Source organism: Trachurus japonicus, chromosome 11, assembly GCF_045865225.1.
Source record: "Trachurus japonicus isolate A0001 chromosome 11, Traja_1.0".
NCBI lineage: Eukaryota > Metazoa > Chordata > Actinopteri > Carangiformes > Carangidae > Trachurus > Trachurus japonicus.
Window position 1 is genome coordinate 2,247,564 of NC_140917.1, and position 24,477 is coordinate 2,272,040.

The window sequence follows — 24,477 nt, forward strand, 5'->3', positions numbered from 1 at the left end:
GGGGGCGTGTCCACCAGATGCGTTTTCAGCGCTCTGGGCGTCTACTTTCCATTCAAACCCTATTGAGTTGGGCGCTCACAGCGCTCAGCGCCCTCGGCGGTAAAACGCCCTCGGTGCTTGCTTCTTTTTGTCGCGGCGCTCAGAGCGCTTCGAGTTGAAATCTGTTCAACTTTTAGAACAGCGCCGCGCTCGTCAATGTCACTTTTCACCGCACTGACCAATCAGAATCAAGAAGGGGCGGGACATACGTTACCGACAGCAACACAACCGGAGACGTGGCTCGGTTTATATCATGACCCACACTTGTACTGAAGGTAGGCCGACCTCAGGGTCCATGTCAAAAGCTGCCGCTAATGATGTTGTGTATTTCTGACACTCGTAGTGTTTACATTAAACAAGGCCGGAACACGGAAGTAGAGGACTCGTTTTGTAACCTAGCAACAGCGGCATTCTGACGAGGGAGAGAGAGAGCGTTGTCGCTACCCGATTTGCAACGCTACCCGTTTTGTGACAGCCACGTACGGCAACTCCACTTGGACAAACTTAGTTGAATTGACTTAGGATCACTGCCCTATGTGCGTCGCCAGAGACGGTTTATCTTTTTATTTATTTTTTTAAATACTTTATTAGTAATGTAAATTGAGGGTTGGTTGTGGTGGTCTGGATCTTGATGCTCAGAAAACAGGAACACAGGCGACTTTTAATGTTTACTGTCCTCTTTTCTCGCCGGCCTCATCACCATGACAACCACAAACAATCACAACTACCACAACACTCACTGAATAAACGAGTCTGCCGCGGCTGTCTTATGACGGACCTCCGCGGTTTTTATTTTATTTTATTTTATTTTTTAATCATTTTCACAGTACCGTATTTTAAATTCACAGAACTTTAAGCATGTACGCAAATCGGGCAGCGCCCAAATGAACTTTGTCCAAGTGGAGTTGCCGTAGGCAGCTGTCCAAGATGGCGGTCACAGATCGGGTAGCGTCGCAAATCGGGTAGTGACAAGCGCTAAGCGCTGGGAAAGCAGCGCTGAGAGCGCTGTCAGCGCTGAAAGCGCGTCCGGTGGACACAGCCCCTAAACCTTGACAAATATTACACACTGGACCTTTAAAGAGAAAAGGGCTTGTTCAAAGCTTGCACTTTTTTCTAAAAGAGGCACTTTCTAATATATTTTATTCTGAGGTTTCTGTCTCGTTTTCCTTAACTTGAAATGCAGGCCTTGAATTCATATTTATGATCAAATAGATGGTTCTTTACTGTACAAGTGCACTATGTTTGTTGGTGAAAATTGAGAAGAAATATGAAGATGTATGTTGCTGATTTTATGTAATGGACATGGGGGTAGGTTATAAGACACAATTTAGACTTCATGAGGTTTGGACGAAAGTTTAGTAACTGGACCTCACTGAATTTTAATCGAATACCCCCGCTGTGGATGTTTGCAACATTATGATCATCTCTGTCATCTCTGTTGCTCCAGGATCTGCAGTCGTCCCTCTCTGCTCGCTCCAACGAGGTCAACACCGTGGCCTTGGACATCCAGGTGTTCATCTCGGAGCGGGCGGCGGACCTGGCCCCGGAGCAGAGCCGGCAGCTGCTGGGGCAGCTCCAGCAGCTGCAGAGAGCTTTCCACCGCGCGTCGGGCCGAGCCCAGGCCTGGGCCGACGCCCTCTCCGCCCAGAGGGAGAGGGAGGAGGAGAGGAGGCGCAGGGAGAGAAGAGCCAGAGAGGAGCAGCAGGACAGAGACAGGCAGAGTGCCAGGGAGAGAGAGGTTTGGAAACAAAAAAAGACCATCGAGTCCGATCGGTTTGAAAAAAACGCTGAGCGACTTCTCACTAATGCAGCGATTAGCTTCTTTATCCTTCATCATGATCACAGCTTTAATTGTCCTGCTCTTCACTAGTCCTGCTTCCCTACACCAGTGTTTTTCAACCTCATTTGAGCCACGGCACATTTTGTTCATTAAAGAAATCCCGCGCACACCACTAACCAAAAATGTTACAAAACGACACAGTGCAGCCTAATACAGTAAATATTAGGGCTGGGACGATACGCTTTTCTCCCGATTCGATTCTTGTACGATTTTTTTGGATGGCTATTCGATTTAAATTGCGATTCTACGATATTGCAGATTCTCTCGATTTTTAGTTTTAGCATTTTTAACATTTATCTGCACACAAATACTGTAGGAGCCTATAAACTAACATACTCCATTATAAAGTGAACTTAAACCCTTTTCAAAACCTGGACTCTCTGTATGTAAAAAAGGCGAACAAATGCACATTGCACAATATTAAAAAAAAATTCCCCCCAAAAAATTTGATTTTTGATTTAAAAATCGTGAAAAAAGATATTGCGATATTTATGTGAATCGATTTTTTCTCCCACCCCTAGTAAATATAATACAAATATTGTCTCTTACAGTGTAGTTAGTTTGTTCTGACTCAGTAATGGTCATTGTGCAGGCTTCTGCCTCTACACCCATTGACATAAAAGAGTCCTATTTTATTAGCCAACTCTGCCAGACAGTCAGTATTACAGACACAGATGCTCAACAAAGCCAAATGATTTTTAGGAACTAAATAATATTTGTTTGGACTTATGCTCACGACTAACTGTTAACCGATAACAAGAACTTTGACCGATTCTTTACAGAGGGGATTGTTGATATATCATTCACAGCCTGATTTATACAACGTTTTATTCCTAAAAACAGGGCGAAATTTGATTTTTTTCTAGGGCTGGTGACAGTATTTTCTCATTTACAGAGTGATAAAAAGAGATATCCAAAATCCTCCTCTGTAAAAACTTCTGACTCTAATATGTCAATAGAACAAAACAAGAATTTTGAAAGTAGCTTTATCCGTTGTTCAGATGTAGGTTCTGGAAATGTATGCAAAATAGCGCATATTTCATTAGATATTGCCTCATTTACATATTTAAACATCCGATTTGACAAAACTTGTAATACAAAAAATAATTGTCTTAATGTTAGTGATAAATTTGGGAAGTTTCATGGTGATATCTGTTAGTTAATTTTTTTTCCCCCTATTCACCTGTAGTGTCCCACCTTAATCGCCAATAGAGTTACATTAACGGTTCTGATCGCTTTTGTGCGTCAGTTATCGGTCTGAAAAAAAAAAAATTCAAAATGTGCATCCCTAGTTTGAATCAATTCAGTTAAATTTGATCCTTTTCCACGGCACACCTGACGAACTCTCACAGTGGTTGAAAAACACGGCTCTCCACCACATCTCAGTCACTCCAGCTAACCTGCACCACAGTGAAACCCCCACACGTCATCATCAAACCCCCTCATCATCTCATACTGTCTCATAGGAACACACTGCTGCTCTCTCACTCCTACAACAGGCCTTTAATGCTGGTTTGCTCCTCTGCATGTCTCTATAACGTGTGTTTATTAACCTGTCTGCCTGTTTGCTGTTCCAGATTGCCACTGAAGGAAATCGCTTGTGTCACGGCGGTAAAAGGCTTTTGAGATCTGATAACAGACGCAGCAGTCGCGCCGCTTCACTGTTTTTCCTCTGTTCTCCTCTGAACACAAGAGAAAGAGGAAAAACAGGAAATAAAACAACATTTATATATCTATTTGTATGATTTCTCTTGTTGTTGCTTTTACCAACACGTTGATGTGAAGGTATTATATGTGTGTGTGTCTGCCTATGCGAGTGTGTATGTGTGTGAACTCTGGACACAATCTGCTCAAAGTTTGGGATTTTGGTTTTAGGTGCAAATGTGTTTAAAAACAGGTTTTTAGATGAAAACAGACTTTTTTTTGCTGTTTTTTATAAACGGATAAACAGAAACTCACATCAGTGTCAGGTTTCCTCACATTGTTCTTCCTCCTCTGGCTCTTTGCTCTCCATCCTTCCTCCTCTTTCTTCTCTCTCGTTCCTCTCAGGTGGTGCAGCAGCAGAAAGCCGAGTGCTCTCAGAAACTCGAAGGCCTCACCATGTGGTTGGCCGGAGCTGCCAGCTTATTGGCCAGTCAGAGCGCGGGAGCAGAGTCAGGTGACGTGAACGTCCTGCAGGAGAAACAGAAGAAACTAAAGGTACGAGACTCTGGATGAATGAACAAATCTGCATCTCTTTCTTTCTCTCTTTCTTTTTATTTATTCCAGCCAAGGCAATTTCACAATTTGACAATATCATGGCAAATCACAACATTTCTTATTCAAGGTTTTTTGTTTGTTTTTTTATTTGGATCTCTTTTAGCCCAGTTGGGCTATTCTTCCAAGAGTCCATAGCATAAAAACATTACAGAATACAATACAAACACAATACATTATAACAGAAAGACAATACAAACCAAAAAACATACATACAACATGTCATGTCCCTGATATACGACCACTCCAGTTTTTTGTATCACTCTTCAATAGGAGTATCATTTGGACATCTAAGAATAATTCTTGCAGCCTTATTTTGTGCAGCCTGGAGTCTACTTATATCTCCCACTCCAGCACTACCCCAAACGGCAGCACAATAATTTACATCTTATATTGCCTACCCCTCACTCGATATCTAATTATTCTAGTAATCTGTCACTGTCAACTTATCTGTCAGTCACTGAGCGATACTGTAGTCTTACCATGAAGTCAACAAAACAAGCATAATAAAAAATACAAAAAAAACAGCATTTCAAGCTGATTTTTCTGCAAGAATCATTGGCTACTTTTGTCATAATTAGTGTGAATGCTGAAAGCATACTACCCCCTTTCTCTGTCTTTTACTTTTTTCTTTCTTTCTTTCTTTTTTCTACCCCACTCTATATCTATCACCCAATCTCTCTGTCTCTTTTTTCTTTCTTTCTTTCTTTCTTTCTTTCTTCTACCCCCTTTCTCTGTCTTTTTACTTCTCTCTTTCTTTATTTCTACCCCTCTCTCTTTGTCTTTTTCTTTCTTTCTTTTTTCTTTCTCTCTCTCTCTCTGGCTTTTTACTTCTTTCTTTCTACCCCTCTCTATCTCTATCTATCTACCACTTTCTATCCATCATCCCCCTCTCTGTCTCTTTTTCTTCTTTCTTTCCTCTACTCCCTTTCTCTGTCTATTTGCTTCTTTCTTTCTTTCTTTCTTTCTTTCTTTCTTTCTTTCTTTCTTTCTTTCTTTCTTTCTTTCTTCTGCCCATAGAAAGACATTCATCTCTCACCCTTCAAGTTTTATGTTTTAGCTTTAGCCTTTTTCAACATTTCCTCAGCAGTTTCTTCAGCTAACTCAGCATTGTTTCAACAATTTCTTCAGCTCATTCAGCAATGGCGTTCAGCTGCTTTCAGCATTCACATGCATTTCCTGCTGGAAATGCTTCTTTTTCTAGTTTCTGATTGCAATTTCCTTTGGCATTTTCTTGGCTTGTAAAATATTTATACAGGTCTTCAATTCATTACTTTTTGAACACCATAGTCTATCTGCACATATAGAATCAGCCAAATCTCATGTTGTTGTGATGTCGTGCTGTCTCTCTCTCTGCAGGAAGTGCAGAAGGAGCTGCAGAGTAGAAGAGAGGGCGTGGCCGAGGCCATCCGCTCGGTGGAGGAGCTGCTGGCCGAGCGCGGAGAGAGTCTGAGCCCGGAGGAGAGGGAGAAGCTCCAGGAGACTCTGAGCAGGTTGAAGCAGCAGTACGGCGCCATCACAGAGTCGGCCAACACCTCGGTGTCGGAGCTCGACACGGCCATCAACACCACGGTCCAGCAGAACACACAGAGGGTAGGAGGAAGATGACAAAATAATAGTACATTTTATTTATAACGCGCTTTTACAAATGCTCAAAGACGCTTACATGAAAATAAGAACACAATTAAAATACAGAACAATGTAGAAGGCAAGACAAGGCATCTTAATTTATATAGCACATTTCATACCAAGGCAACTCAATGTGCTTTACATAAAGACAAAACATTAAAAAAAGAAGCATAAGACAGAATAAAAACAAACAAAACTCTAAAAACAGAGTTAAAAGCAAGAGCAAATAAAGTGCTTAGAGTTGGGGCTGATCTCAGTTCTGCTGGTAGTTTGTTCCAGTTGTGTGCAGCATCACAGCTAAATGCTGCTTCACCATGTCTGGTTTGACATGGATCAAAAAGAGATATGAAATATACCAGACAGGAATATACAAGGACACGTTCTCAGGAAAGTGACAATGGATGCTCATGAAGGATCAGGAGGACTGTCCCTTTACCACACAAACTGTGTCCTTCGTTGACTCTTGTTGCTCACCTGTTTGTATAAATGGTTGCATAAACAAGAAAGGGACTATGGTAAATACCAATTTTGTATTTTCGTACTGTTGATTCTGAGGGAAAATACCTTTTCCAAACAAAATTTAAAAAAATCTACTATACAAAGAGTAAAATAAACACCCAGGTTGAGCTGGAAAAAAAAACAAACAATATAGAAATATACAAGATATCCGGTAACCTATCCTGGACTACTTGAAACTGTAGTTAACCCCCCTAAAGAGTATCTGTCTTTACTCAAGTGGACATTCAACTCTGATATTATGTTAAGCCTCTTTGTGTGTACTCTGGGTCAAGTTTTTTATTTTATTTTATTCTTTTATTTTTATTATTTTTATTATTATTATATATGTGTATGTTGTGTCCCTGTTCCCCCAGACCGGGGTGTAACAATTGTATGTTGCTTCAACTGTTAAGAAATTTGACAATAAAAATATTTGGAAAAAAATTTGAAATGAGATAGGATAGAAGATGCAGGATAGAAATCTACAGTAAGAACAGTTTTTTTATTGTGTAATAAACTTCCTCCGTCCTGCAGGCTAAAGCGGAGGAGGAGCTGCAGGAGACCCGGGGGCAGATCGACTCTCTGCTCGGTGAGCTGTCGTCTCTGAACCAACCAGGCGGCAGGAGAGCGGCGGCTCCGTCTGCAGCTCAGGATGTTGCAGACACGTCGCTGTCGCAGCCAGAGGGCGCCGTCACGTCACACACAGAGACGCTGCAGGTCAGGACCCCTCATCTTTCACATAGTGCACCTTTCACTTCAATGTCTTCCATAGATATATATAAGAAGACTAGATGACTCACCCACCGCTGCTGCCCAATGACACAGCGTAGCCAGTACGGCAGCCATCGTGGGACGGGCAACTCTCTCCCTCAGAGCATTAAGCCTATGGTGCATGTTCTGCTATAATGACCAGAACTTGCTCAGTTTTTGTCCGATTTCAAAACGGTTTGATTTTTTATGAACGTCTATGCAGTTATGATGCAGCATATTTAGAATCACGGATCATTTTAATCATGTATTTTCTTTTGTAAAAGTAACATTATAGTGACATTATGCAAATAGTTAAAGTAATAGCTACTGTACATACTGATTTATTTTTCACAGTTATGAATAGTTTTTTTAGTGAAGATGACTGGATCACCTATCTACTGCACTGTAACTGCAGCCAGAGTCAGAGCAAGTTGCCCGTTCCAATATGGCCGACTGTGAGCTATGCCTTTGTGTAGTCCGATCCACCCCCTTGAATGTCTTGTTGCCACTAGCAGCTTCTGACGCTGTGAGCTTTTCCCTCTGCACCAGGCGGAGCTGCAGCAGCTCCAGGCTCAGCAGGCGCAGCTGCTGCAGATCTCTCAGACCACTCGGTCCCTGCTGGAGCAGCCGGACGCCACGGTTCCTCCCGAGGAGAAGCAGCGTCTCCGAGCCGCTCTGGACCAGCTGCAGGCCCAGCACCAGGACAAGCTGCAGAGCTGCCAGGTCAGAGTGGTTGAATATATATGTATGCTCTGTACAGTCAACTTCCACTAGTTCTGGTCTCTGGAGAGAGTGTGGTGAACAGCTAGCGGACAACTTTCATACATTCTGGAGCTGCCCAGCTATTCAGCCATATTGGCAAAAGATTACGCAAGTAGTACAAAACATTTTTGGTGATGAAATTAATAGCTCCTTTTCTACAATCTACCTGGGTAATATTGCACCCCATATATTGGGGCGAGACAAATACCAAATACCAAATACCAAATAAAATATTAATAGCAGCTAGTAAGAAAACCGTAACTGGAAGCTGGCTGCAGACCACACCTCCAGCAGAGTCAGACTGGATCAATATTGTGACTAATACCCAAAATATGGAAAGGAGATGACCTTTTCGTTAAATCTACAGACTGATAAATATTTGCACTATTGGGAAAAATGGAAAAATGGATTGTGTTCATGTCCAAAAAAGACGCACATTGAACCATAATTGTATTTGTAACTCCACCAGTCTAACGTTTGAATGAATGTATTGTATAGGTGACCAACTGTTTTGATTCCCTCCAGGATCGTCTGAGGAAGTCCGAGGCTCTGAAGGACGAGTTGACCAAGTTCCTCCAGGAGCACGGCGGCCTGGGAGCCTGGCTGGAACAGAGCGAACAGGAGCTGCGTTCCCTGGGGGAAGGAGAAACCGACGCACAGGGACTGAAGAGCAGGCTGGACGAGCACAGAAAGGTCCGTTAGGTCACACCAAACATTTAGTTTTCATGTGCAGAGTCGATCACCTGCAAACAATTGTGCAAGATGATTTTCTAATGTTCCAAATGTGCAAACCAACATGCACTTTCCATTTAGTTGCTGCAGTTTCATTATAAAACAGTTTGTCATTTATTCTCAGCCTGCCTTTTTGTCATCTTCATCTTTTCCACATGTCTTCTTTGCTGCAGCCCAACAACAATATGTTTTATTTTGCCCCTTCCTATGAATCCATCAGATCACATTTCATGCTGCATTTGTGGCCAAACTCTCCATGGCGGGAAAAACGATCCCAACACACAGAACTCTTCATTTCAATACTACAGTTTGCACGTGTTGCACATGCACTCTTTATTTTGCCATTAAAGTTAATTTCAATTCAATTAAATTCAATTTTATTTATAAAGCGCATTTCATGCACCGGGAAAACTCAATGTGCTTTACAATAGTTAAACAATTATAATACAATGCAATAATAGTGCAAACAATTAAAGAAGTGCAAATTTAAAACAAGACAAAGCAAAACAAAATCAAAACAGTATCACATACACGTCTACATACATGTACATGCTCGGGGAGACACACTGGTATTTTCATTCACTTCCACTTGTTGCCTGTAGGTGGCGCTGACAGGTCACTTTGGTTTAAATCTCAGCTGCTATGAAGTGAAGTGAAGTGAAGTGAATGAGCTGAGAAAATCTGTCTCTCTGCATCTGGGCCCAGATTTCAAAGCAGATATCTGTGGAGCTGTTTCTCTTTCTTTTCCTTTAATCATCCGTGGAAGATCGAATTTTCCGTCACAAGTTCTGGGAAAACTCCACAGAAGCAGTTTGGAATAATTCCCTCATTAAGAGTTAGAGTCCCTTGGTCTCACACTCACACTGCAAAAACTCAAGTATCTTACCAAGAATATTTGTCTTATTTCTACTCAAAATGTCATTTCTAGTCAAAACAAATCTCATTCTACTTAAAATAAGACTCATCACATTAAAAAGTGCTTGTTTTTAGACACTTTTTACTTCTTTCAAGCAGATTTTCACTTGTAATAAGTAGAAAAATCTGATAGTGGAGCAAGTTTTTCTTCCTTATTACAACCCCAAAAAACTTGCTTTCACTGGCAGATTTTTCTACTTATTTCAAGTGAAAATTAGTTTGAAACAAGTGAAAATGATCTAAAAACAAGTTCATTTTTAGGTGATGAGTCTTATTTCAAGTGGAAAGAGTTTAGTTTAGACTAGAAATTAGACATTTTGACAAGAAATAAGACAAGTTCTTGGAAAGATTTTGAGTTTTTGCAGTGCACACGGAGCTGCTGGGTAGTTTTATTTTTTCCATCTACAGTGTCTTGACATCACTCTGTATCTGTGTGTTTCCAGCTCGCTGAGGAAGTCATCTGCCACAAGGCCGACCTGCGCTTCGTCTCCATCTCGGGGCAGAAGGTCCTGGACTCGGTTCAGGGATCTCTGGAGCAGCTCGGCGGTCCGGACCCGGCTCTGGAAAGCACCAAGCAGCTGGTGACGGACAAGCTGCAGGACGCCAACCACAGATACACCACGCTGCACACCAAGGTGAGAGAGAGCAGAGGACAGCGGTGTAGTCTAGGTGATACTCAGTAGTATACCCACTGAAAATGAAAAAATATTTCAGTATACCCAGTACAACTAAACTAAACTAAAGTAAATGTCAAAGTGGGAGGGTTGACAGGGTTCAAGGGGGTCAACAACTTTTTCTGGAAATTTTACCACTCTTTCCTAGAATTTTACCACTTTTTTTTCTCACTTTTTAAATTATTTTAAATTATTTTTTTTTATAATTATTATTTTTTTTCTTTTCTTTTTTTTGAGAAATTTTACCAGTTTCTTCTCAATTTTTCTGTTCTACTTTTTACTATTTTTTAAAGAAATGTTTTAAGAAATTTGACCACATTTTTCTATATATATATTTTTTACCACTTTTTAATTTGACCAGTTTCTTCTCAATTAAAAAAAAAAAAACGTTTTACTATTTACTATATTTACCACTTTTTATTTTATTATTGTTTGACTTTTTTTTTTAAAGAAATTTGACCACTTTTTCTGAGAAAATTTACAAGGTTTTTCTAAAAAAAAAAAAAAAAAGAAATACCACTTTTTTCTAATTTTTTTTAAAACTTTATTGTTTATTTTTTTGTGAGAAATTTTACCACTATTTTCTAGAAATGTTTCAACTTTTTTGGAGAAATTGTACCACTTTTTTTTCCAGAAATTTCTCTATAATCTTTCAAAAATGTACGCTTAATTTAAACGTACATTGATTGTTTGTGTATTTCTGGTGTTTTGTCCGATGGGGGTCCGTGGTCTAATTTGTGTCAATTTTAGGGTCCTTGATATAAAAAAGTTTGAGAACCAGCGGTCTATGTGATACAAGTATGAACAGTTTACCACCTAAAAAGCAGTTTACCCACTACAAAACATTAGTCTACACCGCTGCCAGAGGATGTTTCTCTATCTGTCACGTCGTTGTTGTCTGTCTGTCTGTCTGTCTGTGATCCGTCTGCTGAGGCTCTGTGTGGGTGTTTCAGTCCTCAGAGTTGGGCGGCCGGCTGTCGGGGCTGTTGGAGCGCTACCAGCAGCACCAGGATGAGGTCGTCTCGCTGCACTCCTGGCTCAGCACGCAGGAACAGAACCAGAGCATCGCCAAGCCCAGCGGAGACACCGACCCACAGAACCTGCAGAACACGCTCAGACAAGTCCAGGTGAGACACCGAGACACCGACCATGTAAAACCAGTGAAACCTCCGTCAGCTGCTGCATCGTTTAAAGGGGTAGTTCACCCAAAATTCAGATTTCACTCATTATCTCCTCCCCCTCATGTCGACTAAGGGCTGGGAGAAGTTTCAGAGTCCTCCGTGGCTTCTCTGAGTTACAGGGGGGCTCAGCGCAGCAGTATTTGTCCATATAATGGTTGTCAATGGATACCAACTTTCTTCGTCCAAAAAGACACACTAAAAAACATCCAAATACCGCCGGATTCACTGGGAGCTTCCGCTACAAACAAGCTTAAAATATAGACTTATTTAATTTTTTTCGGAACAATTTTTCATGTCGGGGCTTCAATACAAGAGGGACATTACAGACGAGCACTATGGAGATATTTGGATGTTTTTTGGTGTGTCTTTTCGGATGAAGAAAAGTGGTATCCATTCACAACCATTATATGGACAAATACTGCTGCGCGGAGCCACCCCATAACTCAGAGAAGCCACGGAGGACTCTGAAACTTCTCCCAGCTGAACTATCCCTTTAAATCCAGTCCTGTAACTTAATCCCGTAATGTTGAAATGGAAAATATGAACGTTGTCTGAGTTTTAAATTGAGTTTGTGTGGTGTGTGTGTGTGTGTGTGTGTGTGTGTGTGTGTGTGTGGTCAGCTGCTGCAGGATGAACTGGCTGAGCGCTCGGTGCAGCTGGAGAAGGTGAAGAGAGCAGGAAGAGACCTGGTCAGCACCGACGAAGCCCCGTCCCTCAAAGCCGTGGACATCCTCTGTGCTGCAGGTAACTAAGTCTTCTTCTTTCTTCTTTCTTCTGCTTTTGAATTGGATTTTTAAATATCACACATTACAAATATATCTCAATCAATCAGTCAATCAGACTTTATTTGTATAGCACTTTTCATGCCCACGGCAGCTCAAAGTTCTTCACATGACTAAAAACAAGGAACATAGGGGACACATACACGTACGCATTCACACAATAATTTTAAAAGATTGGATTTTAGAGACATCGAGGAAACGCTATCTTACACTCAGATAAAATGAAGTAAAATAGATACTGTAGGTGTAATAACATAAAATAGAATAAGAATGAATGAATTAAAATAGAATAAAAAAAGATAATAATAAATAAATAAATAAAATAAATTAATTTAAATGTTTTATAATGATAAAAGTAATACGATTCAGTTAAAAGCCAGGCTAAAAATTCAGTTTGCTTTGAAACTTTTATCTTTTATCTTGAAACTTGTACCCATATAGAAAGTAAACAGATACTATATCTATAGTAGTATAGTATAAAGTGCTTGCAACAGAAAAAACAAGACAAAAACAACCAATAAAACAGATAAACAGAAATCAAGCAGGACAACAGAACAAAAACACAGTTAAAAAAGGGGTAAAAATGAAGAAAAGACAATAATAGATCATAACATTACATGCTCAGTGTTCAGAATGATGAATATTTTTCCTAATTCGTAGTATCGTTCCCATTTCAGATTAAAGCTTTCCACTCACACTGTTTGTTAGTTCACTAGTCTGGCTCGGTGATTGTGCCATAGGTGATGGGGCCTTTCATTCTGATCATTGATTAGAGACGGATCACACATGGCACAAAAACATTCTTACTAATTCCTTACTACTTTGTTTTTTTTTCCTCCAGATGGTTTGGAGAAGCGGTTCAGCTCTCTGTCTGCCTCGGTGTGTGAGCGGGCGGAGCAGCTGCAGACGGCCGTGGCCCAGTCGGTCAGCGTGCAGGAGGGGCTGAAGGGTCTGCTCGGCTGGCTGGACCACCTGGTGCTGAAGCCCGGACCCGTGGAGCCCACGGCCCAGGCTGTTCAGGACGCACTGACCCAGAATCAGGTAGAGGGCGCCGGTTTCCACAGGGGGAAAATAAAAATGCAGGAGTTTGTAGGACGACAGAAGATGTGAAAAGTTGGGATGTCATGATTATAAAATTTCTTGGTACGATTATTGTCAGAGAAATAATCACGGTACTACGATTATCACAATTATTGTGCATTGTGAATTATGAATTATTATGAATGCACTGCACTTTAAAGTTGCATTATTTATTTATTTATCTCATACTTTGTGTGTGTGTGTGTACGTGTGCGTGTGAGTGTTTGCTGTCTATTTGTGATCTTACTTGAACTGCTCAGCGTGCTTTTTAATTGCCCCTTGGGGATGACTGAAGTTTTTTGAATTGAATTAATTAATTTCACAACACTATGAATGTGTAAAATGTAGTCAAAATATAATTAAATTACTCGTTGTTTACACAAAATATTTCAAGTATCTATTAATATATGACCAATTATTAACCCCCAGGGGAAGTGTTTGAAATACACGTCGTAAATTGTGATCTATACCAAATGTTTGCATTTATTTTAATCGTTTTATTGTTTAGTTTAGTTTTTTTAAATTACAAATAACACGCTAACATTTGAATTCCTACCAATTGAATGTTACTTACCGTATGTTAAATGGACCAGTATCTGAGCATTTACCTTTATTTTGGCGCACATGATGCCAATATGGTTCCAACATCATCTTTTTTTTAAAGTGACGGTATTTAGGAATCTTTGCGGTTAATTAATCATGCCGTTTAATACCACGATTCACTGTAAAAACAAGTAATGGTGACATCCCTAGTGAAAAGTTGAGCCTCGGTCTTTGTTTCCTCCTCAGAAACTTCGCCAGGAGCTCCTGTCCCGTCAGGGCAGCGTGGAGGCGACTCGGGACTCGGTGTCCAGGCTGCTGCAGAGCTCCGACGCCTCCACGGCCTCGGGGCTGCAGGGCGCCGTGGACCAGCTGACGCGGCGCTACGCGGCGGCGCAGGCCAGCCAGGCGGAGCGCGAGGCCGAGCTCCGAGCTCTGCTGCCCCGACTGGAGAGCTACGAGCGGCTCGGCACCGACCTGCAGGCCTTCACCCACACCCGGCTGAAGGCTCTGAGCCCGGCGGGCCAGCCCGACCGCAGCATGGACGACTACAGACAAACCATCGAGGTCACTTATTCATTCATTTATTTATTTATTTATTTCGGACATGTTAATTGAATCAGACTTCAAAGTCAAAGTCAAAGTCAGCTTTATTGTCAATTCCACAATATGTACGGGACATAAGAGAATTGAAATTGTGTTTCTCTTAGACCAAGGATGTCAAACTCAATTTAGTTCAGGGGCCACAAACAGCACAATTTAATCTCAAGTGGGCCGGACCTGTAAAATAATAGCGTAATAACCTTTAAATATATTTTAAAAATTTAGATTTTCCTCTGTTTTAGTACATTAATAAAATGTTTACAGTTACTGAACTATCCCTTTACAAAACATATTATGAACCACCTGAAATTTCTTGATAAAAATATGTGCAATTTAAAATTTTCACACTTCACACTTCACTTCACAATTCATCGTGAGGGCCAGATTGGACCCTCTGCACGGCCGGTTCTGGCCCACGGGCCGCATGTTTGACACCCCTGTCTTAGACCCTCGGTGCAGACGGTAAATAGACAGACAGACAGGAAACATTTAAAAAACAATCAAACAATCTGCGAATCTAAAATACCAATCTAGAATAAATATGAATTAAAAAAAACTAAGCTAAACTAGTAATAAAAAATAAGTAGAAGGCACAATAGCAGCAGTAGTAAAGTGCAAAAGACAGTAGTGCGAGTATTGTCAACACACACACATTTCAGTTACACAATACAAGCAACATGACCTAAAGGGAAAACGGGAGAAGCATAAAGCTCATCAGCTCCCGCCCTGATCACCATTCAGAATACATTCATTTCATCACAATGTTTCTTTCTTAGCATACGTGATACAACAGCAGAATAATGTTAAACCCCTTTCTCTGGGTTTAAATCCATTTATAATTGTCTAGAAAATAGTTTTTTTATTTCTTTTTTAAAAGCCCACAAGTTTCTTGATTTTTTTAACCTCATCATCTAGTTTGTTTCACTGTTTGACACCAGTGACTGAGATAGAAAAGGATTTTAGCGTAGTTCTCACTCTCCTCTGCCTAAATAACATATTTCCTCTCAGATTGTGTGTCACAATGAAAAAACCTTGTACTGTAAGTTATGCAGAAGGTCCCTGTACGAGTTTTGTAGTTGATGAAGTTGTGTAGTTTGAGGATTTTTGCATTGATGAACAACTGGTTTGTGTGTGTGCTCTGTACTGGGCATAGTGTAGGATTCCTACGGCTCTTTTTTGAAGTGTGAACAGGGGCTGCATGACACTTTTGTACGTGTTTCCCCACACTTCTGCACTTCTGTCTTTATCTCTGTTCATTCACCAACGTGTGTCTGGTCTCTTCTCTCCCTTCAGGAGGTGCGGTCGGAGCTGGAGCAGGAGGCGGGGCAGCTCAAGTCCTTCTCCAACCTGGGCTCCGAGCTCAGCCACTCGCAGGCGCTCGGCAACGCTCAGAGCTTATTGGATAAAGTCAGAGGAGTGTCGGACGACTTCAGCCAACTGGAGGCCAACGTCAGCAAGAGGTACCAATATATGTCCAAACATGAAGCCGGCATTTTTATTACTTTCTTTTTCATTTAATCGTTTATTTGTAATGGGGCTCTGTATATAAGAAAAATAATTTGTTGTAAATATGTCAGATTTAGCTCAAGAGCTCATTTCCATCTGCAGTCCCACCATCCACAAATAAAATTACAGTGAGACAAAAACAGTGGTGAGATATTAAAGCGCATTTATCCAACATTAAATGTCATAAAGTACTATTTTTAAAGGGATAGTTCAACATTTTGGCAAATTGGCCCATTGCCATAATCCCTATAGTCATAGCAGTAGGTTCGTTACCTTTAATTGTCGGTGCAAGCTATTTTTAGAACGGCGGAGCAGAGCCGTGAGCTGCTCAGAGCTACGCTACGGAGGCTCATTATGGGATTTCTTGGTTTCCCTCATCAAACTCATCAAATACACAATCCAACAACTCCACAACGCTCTGGTGGACAAGTTGTGAGCTGCACATTCACCACGCTATGAGATAATAACACAACGTTACCACACAGAGTTGTTTTAGAGGGAAATTCATGCAAAACCGCTGATGCACGTTGCCTTCAGGGGCAGTTTTTCATCAAGCAGTCTCTGCATTTACCTCTATTTACGCGTTTTCGAGTTGTTGGATTGTGTATTTGATGAGTTTCCCTTTTAAAATGCATGGAGTAAAGTGCCTACTATTGTAAACAGGAAATAAAAGTTCACAGAGCTGGTTTTCACTGCTCCTCTTATTAGTCAGTTGTGCAGTTCACCATTACATCCACTAGGGGGAGCCAGATACAAAGCTGTTTGGGGTCCGATCTTGAATTATATGGTCCTATGTGACGATGAAACAGTTGGACGATGTGGCCACTCTGACCCCAGACCAGCTGAGTCAGAGTAAAACACATCCAAACACACTAACTGAGACAACTGGTTCAGACTCAGACCTGCTGCTGCTGCTGCTCGTGGCGTTTCCAAAATTTCATTTCTAAATCCGTATCCTTCACCAGTTGCCATGCCGACCCCGTGTGATGTCATATCAGTGAATAGCCACACTTGAAGCCTGTCAGCATAGAGGAGGAGGAGGAGGAGGAGGAGGAGGAGGAGGGAGGTGATGCAGGGGCTTTATAAATACCACCAGACTGCTTTAGTTTATTGGATTATACTTTAGTTTGTTGAGTAAATGATGAATAATAAATGGAGATTTATAATAAATACGTCCTGTTCTTGATTTTAAAACAACAACTCGACAACTATATAAATAAAGGCCGAGTGGACGCGGCTCATTGTCCGTCCTATAAACGTCTAACCCTCTTCCTCGTATTAACTCTCAGCCCCCGACCCCCCGGGGAGGAGAAAATAGCAGCGTGATAATGACACGGCTCAGTGCCAGAGCTGTTGTGTCTACAGAGAGAGAGAGAGGCCATGATGTTAATGTGTGTTTCTATTTTACAGAGCTTATAATGTAAAAATAAAAATAATATTAATAAACTTTATTTATATAGGGTACTTTAAACTTTATTTATATAGCACCTTTTTAAACAAAGTTACAAAGTGCAGTACAGAAAAATAATGATTTAAGATACTATAGGGCTGGGCCGATATGCTTTTGTGCCGATTCGATTCTCTAACGATTTTTGGGTCCTGATTCAATTTAAATTGCGATTCTGATTAAACAAGTATTGCCATTCGATTTTACCAAGTATTGCGATTTTATATTTCAATTATTGTGATTTTCTTTCCTTAAACAAGAGCAGGTTGAACCAAACACTTGATAATACATCATAAGTCATATTTACAAAAAACAATACACACATCACATCAGTTTGTCTGTTGTGTTCGTTTGTTCACATAGATATCTGTGAACAAACGAACACAACAGGCCCGTGATACAGGAAATAGTTTGAGATGACGAGCCGACAATAAAAGAATTAAATCCTGTGGCCCGTCGTATTTAAAACTGGGAAAAAATTACAATAAAAAAAACCTCAGGGGTTAAAAACGCCTTTTTGTAAAAGATGGATCCTGTAACTGCTTTACTCTGTCTGGAAACTAAAATAATAAAGGTACATTTCCTCTTCCTCCTCCTCTTCCTCCTTCTCCTCTTCCTCCTCCTCTTCCCCCTCCTCTTCCTCCTCCTCCTCTTCCTCCTCTCCCCCCCCCCTCCTCCTCCTCCTCCTCCTCAGGTTCTCCTCCATCCAGGCCTGTGAGCAGCAGCTGCTCCTCTTCCGCGGTCTCTCCGGCTCGTTGCTCCGCTGGCTGCAGTCGGCTCAGGACCAGCTGCCGCCCAGAGAGGCCAACCTGGACACCGAGGCTCTGCAGAGGAGAGTCACGCAGCTGCAGGTAACCAGGAGGAGGAGGAGGAGGAGGAGGAGGAGGAGGAGAAATCATTGTATAACATTATTATAACATACACCGAGTCGGCAACCAAGGAAACGTCACTTCCGGTCAGAGCCGTGGGGGAAAACAAACCGATTCCCCCATAGACATACGTGTGAAAACGCGTCGCTGTCATGTCTTAGTTTGAATCACTTGTTTATGCTGGCAAAGAGCTAGATATTTAAGCAATATATCCCTCCAGTCCGTGGTATATGCTCATTATACCACGGCTAAGGGGCGTTGTTCCCCCTTAGAGTGGTAGAATGAGCATATACCACGGACTGGAGTGATATACTGCTTTTATAAAACGGTTACCAATAATGACAATATGAAAGAGGGATACACAATCAATTTCATGTATATTTATTTAACCAGAAATACATATTATCCAATAAAATAGCCTCACTGTGGAAAAAATAGTCCCACCTCTCCAGACGTTAGCTCCAAGTAGCTCTGCATCTCGTCTTTTCCTCCGCTTTTTTCCAGGTGAAAGTCACTGCTCAGTCCCCTCTACCACTGTTAACCCTCCCCGGAGGTGAAAGTTCACCTTAAACATATGAATTCAACTACTTTTGTCCATTTTTTAACATCGTAAAAACATCAACTGTCTTTGGCTACGGACTGCAACAGTCCGTTGTCATGGATACATGACAACAACTTCCATTCATACCAGCCATACGTGCCTGAGGCGGAGTGATAGCCTACGCTGTGATGAGGTTTTAGAATAGTAGCCGTGGTATATGCTCATTACACGTTAACAACCAATCAGATCGCCGGACTTTCCGTTTTATAAAATATTATAATATTTTAAAATGTATGGACAACAATCGACTCGATCGTGATGAGTTTTTTAATCTCTAGCTCTTTGTCAGCAGATACAAGTGATTCAAACTAAGACATGACAGCGGACAAGCGTTAGACAAAGGTTTAAAATGCTGCGTTTTCACATCTATGTCTATGAGGGAATCGGTTTGTTTTCCCCCACGGCTCTGACCGGAAGTGACGTTTCCTTGGTTACCGAGTCGGTGTAAAACGTTATAACCCGGGTGTGTTATCGTCCCCTCAGGACCTGGTGAGCGACTGGGAGTCTCAGAGCTCCAGAGTCCAGGAGCTGAACAAGACCGGCACCGAGCTGGAGACGCTCATCATCGACGTCACCGCTCCTCAGAGCAAAACTGGTGAGAGCACACGCTGTCCTCACACACACACACACACACACTCCTCCCTTCAGTTTCAATGACTTATTCTCCACATGAGACCGTTTTACAGGCGAGTTTGGGGGAAGTTTGTAGGAGGAATGATGTCGGAGCGAGAGGCAACAGGAGGTTTATAAAGTTATATGACCTCAGAAAAACAAGTGAGGAGCCAGAACAAGGCAAATAATCCTCCCTGTTATTACAGTATTCATTCCTATGTTGCATATAGATATATATAGATGTAACAAATATATATAGATTAGACGGACTATTGCACATTCTGCACTTTTTATCTTTTTTATAAATTACTGTTTATATTCTTCTCCGTCTTATCTTGTTTCTCTTTTTATACTGTTGCTATTTGCTGCTGCACAAATGTAAATTTCCCCACTGTGGGACAAATAAAGGAATCTTAATCTTAATCTTAATAGATATGTGTGTAGATTAGGGATGTCACAATTACTTGTTTTCACAATTAATTGCGGTATTAAACACCACAATTAATTGATCGTAAAGATTCCTAAATACCGTCACTTTCTGAAAAAGATTATGTTGGATCTATATCTGCAGATGTGGCGCCAAAGTAAAGGAAAATGCACAGATACTGGTCCATTTACCTAACGTAACATTGAATTGATAGGAATTTAAATGTTAGCGTGTCATTTGTATTGTGAAAAAAATGATTAAAATAATCTTAAACATTTGATATAGATGATAATGAAAGACTTAAATATTTCAAACACTTCCCCCAGTGGATTAATAACTGGTCCTATATTAAGAGATTAGTAATGTCATTATATTTTGACTATATTTGATTTTACACATTCATAGTGTTGTGAAATTTATTGATGCATAATAATCGTGATAATCACAATACCGTGATTATTTCTCTGACAATAATCGTACCAAGAAAATCTATAATCGTGACATCCCTAGTGTAGATATATATATATATAGTTTATATAGCTATTTTTTTCATTTATCAGAAAAGATGTGAACAGAATCATGAATCTGCAAGTTTAAATGTGTCCAAGAACATTGGAACAGTGCACAAACAGATCTATCTATATACTATATATAACAAAATATGAGAAGGACAAAGACGATCACACAAATAAGCAAAAAGAAAGAAAACAAAAAATGAAAATAAAATTGAAAGTCACCAAAAAACATACATCGATTTAGTCGGTTGTTTGATGGATCAGAGAAGAAGTTGTTTTAGATCTGACGTGAGTCCACTCCTGTCGTCTGTTTCCACGGCTTCTTGTCCAGCGTCTGTTGTTGTTTCTCCTCAGATCTTCATCTTCATCTTCTATCTTCTATCTTCTGTCTGTCTGTCAGCTGTGGGTCCGTCGCTGCTCTCTGCTGTGTGGTTGTGTAACTGTGTTGTAGTATCACTGTGTCTCAGTCAGGTGTGTGTGTGTGTGTCTCTCTCCCAGGTGCTCCTCAAATCAATGGCTCCACAGGTCCCAGCAGTGTCAATGGCATTCACACCTGCAAAGGTGAGCTCTTCTCCTCCTCCTCTTCCTCTTCCTCCTCTTCTTCCTCCTCTTCCTCCTCCTCTTCTTCCTCCTCTTCCTCCTCCTCCTCCTGCAGCTCTGTCTTACCTAAAGCTTCAAGATCTAAAACTAAACACAATAACATCCTTTATATGAAGAGATTGTATTGTTTATTGTATTATTTGGATTTCCATTAGTCTACATAAAGATGGAGACTATTCTTCCTGGGGTCCACATTAAACAGTGTTTATACAAAGAATTACATAAAATAATTTATCCTGAATATATTAACAAGATTATAGAAATGCATATTAAGTAGTACAATGTAAATGAGTTAACATGATCTAGAGCAGGGGTGCTCATTACGTCGACCGGTCGATCAGACAGTGTGGGTCGATTGTGTGATGAAGAACAACAAAAAAAAGTATATTTAAAAAAACACTGTTGTCTGGACAGCAGGCATTTTTCTCACAACCGACCTCAAACGCGAGGGCAGGTCCGCCGAAGCATCATTCCGGATGAATCACGCTCTCCGCCCGTTGTCTTTGTTGTCACTTTGTTGCCGCTCCACAGAGCACATGGCTACTTAATTATGCACGTGCTGACCATATATGGTTGTGCTGAGGCATTCTGGGGGTGTATGAGGTGTGTTCATGTCTGCACCATTCTTGGGTCCGGTGTGATTTATCAATGAAATATTGTGGAGAGTTGTGCGTACGCACAGCTTGATCAGTGTTTCCCACTAACAGGAAAAAAAAAAAAGTGTCCATTTCCTCACGTGTGTTTACGTGCGGTGCGCCCGCATGCGAGAGAGGCGGCAGGTTGAGAGGCTGACTGGCGGAGATGGGAGATGGTGAAACGCTAGCATGATTATTAAAAAAACACCATAGACACACAGGTTCACATACAGACGGGCGCACGGTAAATGCAGCTGCAGCGCTATTATACATTTTAAAACTGGACATTCCCGTGGTTGTGATTAATGTGTCTTAACGCTGTTGTTCCTGTTTCTGTGTGATGCCGTCGTGTCTCTGTCGGCTTCTGTTCATGCAAAAACATCTGTCACTGTTGAATATGTCTGGATCTGATAAACTATTTGGTAACACTTTACTTGAATAGGTATTCATAAGATTGTCATAACACTGTCATAACCATGACATAACAGCTGTCATAAACATCAATGAATACTTGTGACAGCTGTGGTTAAGTGTCATTCGGTAAGTTATGTCACTTTTAATGCAAAGTTGACATTGTTTGAGATGTTTTTGTTCTGACAACTTGACATAATTTTTAAAGTTTAACAATTAGGTCTGCTATGACAGTTTAAACTGTCTTTTATGTCAATCTTATCTTAAACGCTGAGCTGAGCTGAGCTGAGCTGAGCTGAGCAGCCATCTTGTTTCTCCTGCTCAGACCTGACGGAGCTGCAGGTGGCCGTGTCGGACGTGAACGGCCGCTACGAGGCGCTGGGCGGCGAGCTGAAGGAGCGTCTGGGCCGGCAGCACGCCGCTCTGGAGCTGAGGCAGAAGGCCCGGCGGGGCGCCGAGGAGCTGAAGAGCTGGCTGAGCAACAAGGAGCGCAGCCTGAAAGAGGGCCAGAGCGCCGCCTCGCCCTCCAAACCCGAGGCGGTCCGCGCCCAGGCCCAGGAGAACAAGGTAGAGGAGCTTCTGGTTGTCACGGTCACACCGACCGACCGACCGACCGACCGACTGACTGTCCTTGTGGAGGACGGTTCACTTTTAACTGCCCCACTTGGATTTTTCTAAACTTCTAAATAGGGATGCACCGATTGTGAAATTCTGGGCCGATGCTGATACCGATGTTTAAAAGAACAACTTGGCCTATGCCGATGTTTTTTCTTTTTGTAATTTATTCCATCTTTGGTGCCACAGAAACATGACTGAACTATTTTTTAAAGTCTTTCAGCTCTTCATCATATTATTTAATGAGCACAAATTCAGTTAGACAAATTGAAACAAAATTGATGGAACAAAAACAACCTTTAATGTCAATTTTTAGTTGACATAACCTTAAAACACTTACAGTGGCCTAGAGTTAGTATTAGAGTTGCTACATGGTAAAAGTAGTTACCAGGAAAAGTAGCATTACTTTTTTTTTTTTATAAAATGCTCAAATATGTCAAATTACTTAGACTTCTCTCCCTAACCCGGTGAATGTCATCTTTTTTTGCCGATGGCCGATGGCCTCGCTGCATCCCTACTTCTAAACTCGTCTTCATGTATTCGACTTGTTGCACAAATGTCGATGTATTTTTAATTTGCATCGTCTCCCTGTGCAGGCGCTGCTGTCGGAGCTCGCCGAGCATTCTGGGAAGGTGGAGGAGCTGAAGAGCACGCTGAGGAAACTGATCGCCGACAACCCCGATTCTCCAGAGGCCGACAGCTGGAGGCAGCAGCTGCAAGAGATAGGTACGGTGGCCTGCAGCGGACAAAGAGGAGAGAAGTGATACAGAGTCAGCTGAAGCACATGCACAAAGAAAAAAACATAAATGTTAAAGAAGGCTGCAGCTACACAGCTACTGGAGATACTGTCCTGTTTAGTTGCTGCTGCACAATAAGATAAGAGACTTCAGTTTATCCCACATGTTGGAAATTCACTTGCTACAGCAGCAGTAAAAAAACAAAAAACCAGCAAGAGTAAAGATATAAAACGTAAAATAGAGACGCACTATACAGTTTAGTACAAAAAAAAAAAAAAATTATTATTTGTAAGCGCTTTTACAGATGCTCAAAGACACTTAACACTTTAAAAATCATAAAAAAGAGCAAAGTCAGAGTGGAAATTCAATTAAAAAAAACAGCAATAAAGCAGTATAACACACAAAAAAACTGTATAAAAATGTGTTTTGAGCATGGTCTTGAATGTTGGGAGATGTGTTCAGAGAAAAATATAAAATATATACACTGTTCTGCACTTTAAATTACTTGAGAAGATAAAACATATATACATAGACCATGTTTGTTTAGTGTTAAAATATTACACAGTGATACTTTACTATAAAAATATATATACATAATAATAATGATAATGATTATGATAATAATGAACAAATTGAGATGTGTGAAAAGTGCAATAACAAAATGACCTGCACCAAGTGCTTCACATAAAGAGACATAAAATCAGCATTAATGATAAAAAATATATATATTGATGTGAAGGTAAAAAAAACATACGTAAAAGTAAAATGAGATGGAATAATAATAAAGAGAAGAATCTATATATATACTTAAAATGGTAACATCGAAAGGATGAAACCATTAAGACATTGAAGTGGTGAGCAAAGTGCAGCATGTCAGAGGTTAAAGCCTGTGTGAATAGTAAACAGCTCAGAATGAACACGTAAAAAAAACGATAAGATATGAAGATTTCTAAGATTGTGTAAGAATCCGAGGTCATTATGGGGTTCAGGTTGGATGTAATGTAATCTTAATATGAAGAGTCGTCAACTGAGAGGAATGTGAAAATCAGTCTTTCCACCGCTCTTCTATAAAAATGTGAGAAAACAATAAAAGGATGGAAACTGGAGAGGAAGAAAAAAAAAAAAAGGGAAAAGGATGAGTTGTTTTTATTGAGGCATGTTTTTAAAAACTGTCAGAGAGAAGAGAGAGAGTGTGTATGTATGTGTGTGTGTTAGTTCTTC

General features: G+C 40.8%; 1 protein-coding gene across 19 annotated transcripts in view; it reads left to right on the forward strand.

Moving 5' to 3' along the window:
• Positions 1-24,477, forward strand: part of LOC146977887 (microtubule-actin cross-linking factor 1-like) — a 356,186-nt gene that overhangs the window by 212,122 nt on the left and 119,587 nt on the right. For 18 of the 19 annotated variants that reach the window (XM_085790655.1, XM_085790650.1, XM_085790657.1 and 15 more), the window contains 16 exons: positions 3,929-4,078; positions 5,495-5,728; positions 6,797-6,979; positions 7,562-7,735; positions 8,300-8,467; positions 9,865-10,056; positions 11,049-11,222; positions 11,897-12,020; positions 12,900-13,099; positions 13,928-14,245; positions 15,575-15,741; positions 17,929-18,085; positions 19,188-19,299; positions 20,757-20,819; positions 22,230-22,471; positions 23,116-23,245. In XM_085790655.1, the coding sequence (XP_085646781.1) occupies positions 3,929-4,078; positions 5,495-5,728; positions 6,797-6,979; positions 7,562-7,735; positions 8,300-8,467; positions 9,865-10,056; positions 11,049-11,222; positions 11,897-12,020; positions 12,900-13,099; positions 13,928-14,245; positions 15,575-15,741; positions 17,929-18,085; positions 19,188-19,299; positions 20,757-20,819; positions 22,230-22,471; positions 23,116-23,245 (2,788 nt within the window). Of the gene's footprint in view, positions 1-1,486; positions 1,778-3,928; positions 4,079-5,494; positions 5,729-6,796; positions 6,980-7,561; positions 7,736-8,299; positions 8,468-9,864; positions 10,057-11,048; positions 11,223-11,896; positions 12,021-12,899; positions 13,100-13,927; positions 14,246-15,574; positions 15,742-17,928; positions 18,086-19,187; positions 19,300-20,756; positions 20,820-22,229; positions 22,472-23,115; positions 23,246-24,477 lie in introns of all 19 variants that reach the window. The other variant, XM_085790669.1, reaches the window with a different exon arrangement.